Source organism: Chenopodium quinoa, unplaced genomic scaffold (assembly GCF_001683475.1).
Source record: "Chenopodium quinoa cultivar QQ74 unplaced genomic scaffold, ASM168347v1, whole genome shotgun sequence".
NCBI classification, from domain to species: Eukaryota; Viridiplantae; Streptophyta; class Magnoliopsida; order Caryophyllales; family Amaranthaceae; genus Chenopodium; species Chenopodium quinoa.
Window position 1 is genome coordinate 5447084 of NW_018745454.1, and position 11754 is coordinate 5458837.

The 11754-nt window shown below is 37.9% G+C and overlaps 2 protein-coding genes across 2 annotated transcripts; both read left to right on the forward strand.

The window, feature by feature from the left end:
• Positions 1 to 2359: 2359 nt before the first annotated feature.
• On the forward strand, positions 2360 to 4716 carry LOC110714482. The gene is made up of 2 exons (XM_021892996.1): positions 2360 to 4268; positions 4338 to 4716. The coding sequence occupies exons 1-2, from the start codon at positions 3001 to 3003 to the stop codon at positions 4456 to 4458; spliced, it is 1389 nt and encodes a 462-aa protein (XP_021748688.1). The 5' UTR covers positions 2360 to 3000; the 3' UTR covers positions 4459 to 4716.
• Positions 4717 to 8052: 3336 nt separating this feature from the next.
• LOC110713958 (FT-interacting protein 1-like) lies at positions 8053 to 11705 on the forward strand. The gene has a single exon (XM_021892409.1). The coding sequence runs from the start codon at positions 8396 to 8398 to the stop codon at positions 11516 to 11518; it is 3123 nt and encodes a 1040-aa protein (XP_021748101.1). The 5' UTR covers positions 8053 to 8395; the 3' UTR covers positions 11519 to 11705.
• Positions 11706 to 11754: the final 49 nt, after the last annotated feature.

Here is an 11754-nt window from a genome sequence, read left to right on the forward strand (position 1 = left end):
AAAACGTGGATAATAGTCTTCAATTTCGGAATTTTTTGACCTTTTTTTGCCCGGAAATAAAAATTGTCGAGATGTTTACCATGGTCCCTAATATCCTCCGGGAGTCCAATTAGGTGGGTTGAACCATCCAATTTGCCTTTAAACGACCAATTTACCAATTCGCAACTTGCACCGATTTTGTGAACTCAAGCCTACCACGGACATTTACGACATTATTTAATGGTCATATATGGTTCCAAACGACATTATATGACCCTAAGATGTACTCCCTAGAGTCTCAACACTTTCTCCACCGGGCCCCGTAACCTCAAAAATTCCTCAAAAAGCGTGGATAATGTTCCAAACGACATTATATGACCTCGAGATGTATTCCATAGAATTTCAAGACTTTTCGACGCCGGGCACCGAAACCTCAAAAATTTCTCAAAAAGCGTGGATATTAGCCTTCAATTATGGAATTTTTTGACTTTTTTTTCGCCCGCAAATAAAACTTGACGAAATGTTTACCATGGTCCGCAATACCCTCCGGGAGTCCAATTGGGTGTGTGGAACCATTCATTTTTCTTTTAAACAACCAATTTACCGGTTTACAACTTGCACCGATATACCGGTTTACAACGACAAATTTAATTAACTTGCACCGAACCCGACTTGAACCGAAATAGACCAAAACCCATTTTAACCTGTCAAAACCCGAATTTAACCCGAGTTGTTATGAACCTGACCTGAATTCAACCCGACCCGTCCAAAACCCGACCCGAATTTAACCCAGCCTGTTACAAACCCGACCCGAAATCAAACCGACTTGCTATTAACCTGGCCCAAATTCAACCCGACTTGTTATTGACCCGACCCAAATTTTACCATACCTATCACTTACCCAACCCAAAAATTCAACCCGATCTGTTACTAATCCGACTCGAAATTAACACGAGTTGTTATTGACCCGACCTAAATTCAACCCAAATTGTTCCCGACCCGATTTTGAATTACCATAAATGCAATTTAGACCACTTTATTATTGTTGATCAAAGCATTTTGTCTTGAGAGACCAAGTTGTCTAGGCCAGCAAAAGAAAGGATCATCATCCTCAAATTTAAAAGTTAAATATAGTATATATTTGTTGTATGGTCAAAGGAGATAACTATCTTCCTAAATTATAGACTATTGTTCCCTAGTATATTTCCATATATATTATAGTCAAAGGAAATAATTAGCTTGATAAAAATGATAAATATATATTTATAGTTATGAACCCGAATATGACATGACTTGGAAATGACCCGACCTGATTGTAACATGCAAATTATTGACTTGAAACAAACCCGACTCAAACCCGAGAATGACCCGACCTGATTCTGCATGACCCGCAAATTATTGACTTGAATCGAACCCGAGAATTACCCTAACCTGTTTTAACTCGTGAAAACCCGAATTAAACCCGACCTATTGTTCGCCCGACCCGAATGTAACCCGATCTAAACCCGACCTAAACCCGATAAGAAGTATGACCCGACTCAAGCATGACCCAACCCAAACCCGACCCGCATAGGTTATGGAATTAATCTTAATTGACTCGACCCGAGTTAACCCGACCCACTCTTACCCGACCCGTTTACCCAAATTAACAGCTTTACTATAACATTGTCTTGACGACCGTCTTTATGCAAAAACTAGCTAAACTTAAACTCACTAGGCTAGACCATGCATGAATAATTACGTTACATACACCCTCAAACAAAAAAATAAAATAAAATAAAATGGTGTTTTGATAAATTTGGCCATTATAATGCTATATAGGTTGAATTAGCATTTATTTGCATGTGAAATATATTGAGTATGATGCTCTCTAGGCTCTAGCCATTCGATAACCAATAAGACAACCAGGCAACGAAATTAACAAGGATTGCAAACACATGTGGAGTCAGTGGCACATCTTGGCCAAAAAGTTTGGGGGGCCAAGGTTTGATCCTCCAACCTTTTGTTATAAAATAACAATATTTAACCACTATGCCATAACTTTTTAATTGTAATTATTAAACATATATTACTTTTAACCAATAACTTAGAAAAATTAAGGAGGGCCGGGCCCCGACCCGCCTCAATGAAGATCCGCCCCTACATGTGGTTCTTCTCTTGACTCTTGATGAGTTGATTCTCTTACTTTCCATTTTAGTCTCCTTACTTCATCATTTCTACTTTAGACTAGCTTTACTAATCAATGGATATGGATCAATGTTTAATCCATCACTAAGCTAGAGAAGAACATCTCTAACAAGAACCTCAACACTCCCCTCCTTTCCTTTTTTTTTTTCTTCTTTTTTCTTCTTTTTTTTTTTTTTTTTTTTTTTTTTTTTTTCTTTTTTTCAATTCCAACGACTTTTTTTGGTCTCCTAATGAAAAATTTCAAACCAAAAAATCCAAAAATTAATAGGCTTTATTTCCATGCACTAATGCGTTTCACTACTTAGCGTATTTTTTATAGTCAATGAAAATCCACATGTGAATGGTCACGCTTTGGATAATATTTAGGAAATGCTTAAACTGACTTTATAAGCATAATATAGGATTGGATTTACATATATCCTTAAGAGTTAATGTCAACTAAATTTGACATCTCTCTAACCTTCGTCCCTGTCCCTATCCCTTCACCGCTTCCACCGTCCCCCTTCTTCCCAGCCTCTGCTTGCCGGCGACTGGCGCGGCTCGCCTGGCCGTCGCCGACAAGCTCAGTCCTCCCGTCTATTCCCTTTAATTTTGTTTTTTCGGGTTTGTTGGTGAAGATTACAAGGTTCCCCTCGGTGGTGGTGGCAATAAGATTGGGGTTCCTTTAGTCGCCGAAATCGCGTTTGTCTTGTATGGTTTTAATTTTGTGTAATTAAAGGAAGCCTTTGTTTAGTTTTCTGCTTTCCTTTGGTTGCGAGATTCTCGTCTGTTTAGTATGGTTTTAGTTTTGTGTTATTAAAGGAAGCCTAGTTATTTAGTTTTTTTTCAATCTTTATGGCTAGCTTTGAGGAACTTAGGGGTATGTTGTGTATTTCCCATGTTAAAGAGAAGGATGTCTCTTCTCATGAGTTAGAATTTTCAGTTGGGCAGTTGGAAAATCCTTTTGGGATTCTCAATTTTGTTAAGAAATTAAAGGACGAGGGAAACATGCTCTACAAGCAAAATCATATGAGGTCTGCTATTGCAAAATACTCTCTTGCTCTTAAATTATTGTCTTTTGCTTCAGTCTGTAATGAAGAGGATAAATTGATGTTTTCTGTCACTGTTGTGTCCCTTAATTTGAACTTGGTTGCTTGCTTCATCAAGGTCAAAGACTATGATAGAGTGGGTCAATTATGTTCAGCGGTTTTGTGTTTTGATACTACTAATGTGAAAGCTTACTATAGAAGGGCAATTGCCGCGTTAGGGCTCAATAAACCAACCTTAGCTTTCATGGAACTTGCACAAGCCCTTAAAATAGATCCCAAAAATAGTGAGTCACAGCAAAAATTTAAGGAGGTGATATCAATATTGGGTTGGTCTCCGGATTTTGTTGATGAGGCACTAGCAGTAACAAGGAAAGATGAGAAGTTTAGAGATTATGTCTGTTGTGGGAAGGAAGATAATAGTAGGAAGTTAGGGAAAAAAGGGAAAAGGAAGGAAGGAGATGGTCGTGAAGATGGTCATGTTCGTAGGTGTTCAGGTGTGAAAGACGACACCAAAATGGAAAAGGACGTTAGTGGCAATTCTTTGGATTTGGAGGATAAAGTCAACCCTACCAACCAAGATCTTAGGCCCAACGTTATTGATAACAATTGTGTTTTGAAGGGCACTTCAAAAACAAAAAACCCAAATCTGACAGGGTCAAGTTTTCGGTTCTCAAGCCGAAAGCGAAATGATTCCTATTTGCATCTCACTCTAACAATTTATGGAGTGATTTCCAAGGGGCGAACAGTACAATACTTTTGTTCTCGCCAAAAGAATTTCATTACCATCCGAGTAGCCAATCCTTTAAAAAGGATGGATAGTGGTGAAACTCAAAATGTTTCTCCACCAATGGAGTTTAGTCACCCCCCTGTGAAAGGGCACGATAGGTGTGAAACAACTCCAAATTTGATGCAAGAAGATCCATCCAAAGGTATGGCAAGTCACGAGTCATCGTGTGAAGCTGGGTCGATACTCCTACCAGTTTCACCTGTTTCTTCCCCTCTGCAGACTCTCGTTCACCCAAGCTCTTCCTCCTCTGAAATATTGTTGGGTTTTGTCTCGTCTTCCCGTCCCAGGTTTAGAAGGAAATATGCCTCTTTGCAAAATAGGTCTCCAACATGTTTTACTAACTCTTTGTTTTGCAGGTTAAGCGGCTCTAAACGAATAGCATCATGTCCCACCGAGTATACTTGGTTTCCTAAACGTAAGAAGTCATTTGGTCCAACCCCCAATGTTCTATCGTGTAATTCTGCTTTCTTTACTTAGTTTAGGTTGTAATCATGCTTTTCATTAATAGTACTCTTTGTCAAAAAAAAAAAAAAAAAAAAAAAAAAAAAACCTAAATTTGACATCGAACGTCATTTGTTATTAACGGGTGTATCTATCTCAAACCCATATAATCCCATCCACTTTTTAGAGTAATTGTTTCTTAAAGTGTCTCAAAACTATTATTCCATATTACGAATAGTAAGAAAACAAAGCTATACTTGATAAATTTGTTTTGTTATACTCCAAACCAAACTATATATTCGTGCATCATCATCATATTTCATATTCTGCAAGTCCCTAGATAATAAGGTTCAATATAATTCTATATTCCAGCTTCTTGCATATAAACCAGTTCCATTTGACAATTTCTTGCATGCTTTTGTCTCTTTTGTTATTGGAGACAACATTTTAGATTTAATTATACAACTTAAATTGTTTGCATGATAAATGCTACTCCAAAGTCCAAATCAAACTATATATTTGTTTTGTTTTGCATGATCATGTGTATTCCAAATTACAGCGCTTAAACAACTTCACAAACGTCTTTGAACATTTGTTTTTGGGTGAATTAAAACTTTAGTTGAACTAATCCTAATGTGCCAAAACCTACAAATGTGAACCTTTTCTTTTTTAATTATTTGCTTTTTGAATATATAAGAAAGGAAGAAATACAATCAATTTTTCGTTTTAACCATACATTTAATTAAGCTTTTTTTAAAAAAATATTATTTTAATTTGTTTGAGTGAAGTATGTACTTGTATGTTTATAAGCTAGTTGCGAGTTTAGACAATACTTTGTTGTCAGAAACAGACCAAACCATTTCCCCTGGTCTCTTAGCCAGCCTATGTTACCACTTGTTTGCTACCTCGTCATCTTTTTTAATCAACTTCTCATTATTGCACATTTGCATTGGCGTGTTGCGGCATTGCAATATGCTACTAGTACTGAAAATAATTGATTTCCTTCAACAATATCTTACATTACATTTTCAATACATAGTAATATAGTATTCCGTATCAATTAAAATCACGTAACTATAACTTTTATTGTTACCTTTTATAACTTGTTCCTCTGCCCTAAGGGCATTCCCAACGCATTAGGAACTTTCGATTTTAAGATCCATTACATGTGTTTTTCACAAGGCCTTATATCTGAGCAATTCTGCAATTATATTCAGAAATAATAAATTTAACGTAAACAAAAATACGAACTTGTTATGTTTAGCTTAATTTCAATTCTATTCAGTTTAGTAAATCAGAATAGGCCCTATTCCTTCAATACGTAATATATTAAAATTTCCAACACGAATCGTTTAGCAAAACGGTTACAAGCAAATATATTTATTCGAATCAAGATCGAAATTGGTATTCTAGATTAAAAGGGTCTTGTGATATGGACGTAACTTGGACAACCACATGCATATCCTAGAAGATTTCTAGGACCACCCTCTTTATATTAATATTATTATTGGGTGAAAAATTAAACTCCTCTTTGTCTTTTAGCATATTCCTTATCTGCTTGCTTTGCGTTGCCCTTGATTCTTGTGGATATCCATATTCTTTGCCCGTTTACACAATTTTGACCCGGAATGAAAGGGTTTTATAAGTGGATATATACAGTACACTTGGAACTAGTTGGAAGCTTTAGTTAAACCGACAAGATGCCTAACACTTTAGTTATTGAAATCTTATTAAGTTAAAGCAAGATACACGTAAAATAATCATAGTCAACAATCAATAGGAGAATGGTCCAACAGGAAGGTAAAAAGCATAGAATTAATTAAGGAGCAAGTAAAAATTCAAAGTCTATAAATTTTAATGACATGTAAAACTTAAAAACATTTTAGAATAATACTATACGCAATCCTTAAGACTCATATAAGCATATAATATGTGTAGTACGAGTTTTTTTTTTTAATATCCTCGTAGGTCAGGTCACTATTAAATACATTTAACGTATTCATTTATAAAACCCTTGTAATTAAGAGGAGCCTAACTCATTTGACGTAAGACATTGGAAATCCATCTGAAACAGATATTAATAAACAATACTAATGATAGATTTGGATGAGAGCACAAATGTCAATTTATGAGACTGCGTTATCATGGGATTACTCGAGAATTGCTGATGATGTGCGTATTAGCTTAGATTTTGGTCCAAACGGTCATCAAATTAAATAATATTTATAATATTATTATGATTCATACGAGTGAATGCTAATGCTTGACACATCAGCACTTTAGGAGTGATAATATTCATACTGTAGATATTCTTGTTGTACTCCGCATTATTTAAACAGGAAAAAGATAAAGATAAATGAAAAGGGTAGGAGAAGTTTCCCGGAGTTTCCTTCACCATAAGCAACCAAAGTATAAGAAACATTGATGTTATGCACAGAAAGTGGCTTATTAATAGAAACATACTTGCAGAGTAATTACTTAGCAACTACGTCTCTATTATTTTATGTCCTATAAGAATGTGCGTTCTCGTCATAGGGTCTGTTTTCATACGTTTATTTTCAGTTCAGTTCAATTCAGCTCAGTTCAGTTCAGCTCCTAATTTTCTTATTTCATAAAATATTCAGTTCAATTCAGTTGAGTTCAGTCAATAAAAACAGACCTTTAGATAAGGATTTGTTATGTTCATCTTATTTTTACTTCATATTTTAGGTTTAATAAATTCAAATAAGTTAAAGATAAATTCATATAAAAAAATATCTTAAATTGAACGTGTACGTCTGTTTTACATTCAATTTTTAATCTCTTCACTTTTTTCTTAGAAGATTCAATTTAATGCTACCATAGAATTATACTATCAGTTTCTACTTTCCATTTGAAGCCACAGTGAAACACAAAATAAATGCATATTAAAATTATAAAAAAAGCAAAAAGGTTGTTGGAAAAAAAGTAAGAAGGGGAGCCTTCATCCAACCTGTTTTGATAAAGCAAAATTAAAGTTTGGTTCATTTATTTAATTTTAAAAATTTATACCCTTTACATATCCTTTTTTGTCAATAAAATTAAGCTAATTGAAATCAAACAATCAAAATGTTGAACTTTTTGGCTAAAAGTCTTGACAAATCTACACCCATAGCATATGCATTTAGTGAATCTTCCTTCAACCAACTTTGGCCCTTTGGAAAGTAACTTAACTATGTCTCTTTCGATCCTCATGCTAGACCTCGGATTTGTATATTCGAACCAGCATCTTACTATTTGAATCATTCAAACTAGCATACTTCACAGTTACTAAGATCTTTGACGAAAATGATAAGACCGAAGTTCAAACTCATTCATTTAAGACTTGTGAAATTACTTGTTATAAAAAAGAATGAAATATTCCTTGCTTTATTATACACTACGGAGTATATAACATAAAACTATATACTCCGTACAACGCTTTGGGTGATATTTAATCTAACCAAATACATGAATAACTAGTGGGTCGAATTGAATATTTTAAATCAGATTTTTAATCCAAAAACAAGGGAAAGAATGTGTTATTTTCCTCGAGTACTCGGTAGTCACTACAATATTGACTAGTGAGTAAAAGAGAAAATATTTTTACTCTGTACTTGTACTAAAGAACAATTGAAGTTAACAGTGTGCAACTTCTTTCCTGATTGATGAACAAGAACAAGTAATTGTGACACACAAAAAATTCCAGCAAAGTTAAAAGCTCTCTTCTAATTTTGCTCCACCAAACAATTAAAATCACAACCCACTCATTTCATAATGACAAACACCAAATTCTCTCTCTTTGTCAATCAAACACATTGATATTTTGATACACCCCCACTTTCACCAAACGACACCTTAACCTCTTCTTTCTCTCTCCTCTGCTTCTACTCTCATGTGTTCATGTTCCTTACTTTCAACTTTCTCTCTCCTCTGTTTCTTTCACTAAAACATTCATCTCATTTACCTTTAAAATATGGCTAGGCTAGTGGTGGAGGTTCTAGATGCATCCGACCTCATGCCGAAAGACGGCCAAGGCTCCGCAAGTCCGTATGTAGAAGTTGAGTTTGAAGAGCAAAGACAAAAGACGCAAACCAAGTACAAAGACTTGAACCCTGTGTGGAACGAGAAGCTCGTTTTCGAGGTTTCCGACCCACAAAACCTCGCCGACAGAACCATTGAGGTTACTGTCTATAACGATAAGAAATCCGGACACGGCCATCATAAGAACTTCTTAGGCCGTGTCCGGATTTCTGGGGTTTCCGTTGCGACAACGGAAATCCAAGCCTCTGTTCAGAGGTATCCCCTTGATAAGAGAGGGATGTTCTCTCATATCAAAGGGGATATTGCTTTGAAGATGTTTTTGGTGAATGCCAGTGACCCATCTTTTCAATTTTTTCCACTTCCTAACAAGGAAGATAGGAGAGAGAATGAAGGTGAAGTTCCGCCATTGGAAGAAATCAATCCAAATAATGTTACCTCTAATTTTGGAATTAATTATGAACAAGTGGGGGAGAGAGATTTCGGACATGAAAACCACCACCATCATAATCATCATGATCACCATTATCAAAAGCAGACTAAAAAGCAAGAAAAAGAGAAACCTGAAGTTAGAACTTTTTACTCAGTTCCAGCTAAATCTCACAACAACTCTTCACAACAACAACAACAAGGCCCGCCCCCTCAGTCTAACCACCAACCTCAGCAATCGTATCCGAAGACGGAAGTTCGGGCGGATTTCATGAAAGCCGCCCCACAGCCTGCTATGATGATGCAGGTTCCGGGAAAGAAACCGGACTATGAGCTGGTGGAGACTCGGCCGCCCGTAGCGGCGCATATGGGATACAGAAAAGGGGATAATATCGGTAGCACCTACGATCTGGTTGAGCAAATGCATTACTTGTATGCAAGTGTTGTTAAGGCGAGAGATCTTCCTGTGATGGACATTACAGGGAGTTTAGACCCTTTTGTTGAAGTCAAGCTTGGAAACTATAAAGGGGTTACTAAGCATCTTGAAAAGAATCAAAATCCTGTTTGGAATCAGATTTTTGCCTTTTCTAAGGAGAGATTGCAGTCCAATCTGCTGGAAGTTATTGTTAAGGATAAGGATTTTGGGAAGGATGATTTTGTAGGGAGGGTTATGTTTGATCTGACTGAAGTTCCTCTTCGAGTCCCGCCTGATTCGCCGTTGGCTCCGCAGTGGTATAAGCTGGAGGATAAGAAGGGTCAGAGAGGGCACAAAGGAGAGATTATGCTTGCAGTGTGGATGGGAACGCAGGCTGATGAGGCGTTCCCTGAAGCATGGCATTCTGATGCACATTCTATCAGTCATCATAATCTTGCACACACTAGATCAAAGGTGTACTTTTCGCCGAAATTGTACTACTTGCGCGTGCTTGTGATTGAAGCTCAGGATTTGGTGCCATCAGACAGGGGTCGTGCGCCTGTGACTCAGGTGAGAGTCCAGCTTGGGAACCAGATGAGGGCAACAAGGCCTTCGCCGATGCAGACATTGAATCCGATTTGGAATGATGAGCTGATGTTTGTGGCTTCAGAGCCATTTGACGAATTTATGATATTGACAGTGGAGGATAAAGTTGGGCCAGGAAGGGACGAGATCCTAGGGAAGATGATCATCCCGGTTAGGGAGCTTCCGCATAGGTTGGAAACAGCTAAGCCTCCTGATCCGCGGTGGTTCAACCTCATGAGGCATTCACACGGCGATGAGGATGGGGAGAAGAAGGAGAAGATGAAGTTTGCTAGCAAAATTCACCTGCGGCTCTGCTTGGAGGCAGGGTACCATGTGTTGGATGAGTCCACCCACTTTAGCAGTGATCTCCAGCCCTCGTCCAAGCATCTGAGGAAGTCTCCTATTGGAATTTTAGAGCTTGGGATACTGAGTGCTAAGAATCTCTTACCCATGAAAGGGAAAGAGGGGAGGCTTACTGATCCTTACTGTGTTGCCAAGTATGGTAACAAATGGATTCGAACACGAACCCTTCTTGATACTCTTGCTCCTAAGTGGAACGAGCAGTACACATGGGAGGTCTTTGATCCCTGCACTGTGATCACTGTCGGAGTATTTGACAATAATCATGTCAGTGGGAATGATGCAAAGGAGCAGAGGATAGGAAAGGTTAGAATCAGGCTATCAACACTAGAAACTGATCGGATATACTCACATTTTTACCCTTTACTAGTGCTTACTCCTGGAGGATTGAAGAAGCATGGTGAGCTTCAGTTAGCAGTCAGATTTACCTGCACAGCTTGGGTGAACATGGTTGCACAATATGGAAGACCACTTCTGCCCAAAATGCATTATGCACAGCCGATTCCTGTCAAACACATAGATTGGCTGAGGCACCAAGCTATGCAAATGGTGGCTGCCCGGTTAGCTCGAGCAGAACCACCCCTACGGCGAGAGGTTGTAGAATACATGCTTGATGTGGACATCCATATGTTCAGCCTGAGAAGAAGCAAGGCAAATTTCTTCAGAATCATGTCAGTATTATCAGGAATATCAGCTGTTTGCAGATGGTTTAACGACGTTTGCACTTGGAGAAACCCTATTACAACATGTCTTGTTCACATCCTGTTCTTGATATTGGTCTGTTACCCGGAACTCATACTGCCCACAATCTTCCTTTACCTGTTTGTGATAGGAGTATGGAACTACCGCTTTAGGCCCAGGACTCCACCCCATATGGATGCTCGAATTTCACATGCAGAGCATGTCCACCCTGATGAGCTTGATGAGGAGTTTGATACATTCCCAACATCCCGACCCAACGAAGTAGTCAGGATGCGGTATGACCGTCTTCGGAGTGTGGCCGGTCGCGTTCAGGCTGTGGTTGGTGATCTAGCAACCCAAGGAGAGAGAGCTCAAGCATTGCTGAGCTGGAGGGATCCAAGGGCGACTGCAATATTCATCTTCTTGTCTCTGGTATGGGCAGTTTTTCTGTATGTGACTCCCTTCCAGGTGATTGCAGTGCTGGTGGGGCTATTCATGTTACGGCATCCGCGGTTCAGGTCCAAGATGCCTTCAGTGCCAGTCAACTTCTTCAAGAGATTACCTGCAAAATCTGACATGCTTCTATAACACAGCTCAGATTGGGTCAATAAGTTTTCCAAGGTTCAGTTTTTTTTTTTTTTGGTCAAAACCAAGGTTCAGTTCATGGAGAAAGAACTCACTTCTCCAAGAATCGCTTTGCTTATTTCCTTTTATATTCTTGTAATGTAAAGAACCTAGCGATTCTTTTCTTTCTGTTATTATTCTATATTTTGTACAATTTTAGTCATAAATTGATGAATAACGTCAAATTTTGGCAATCAATG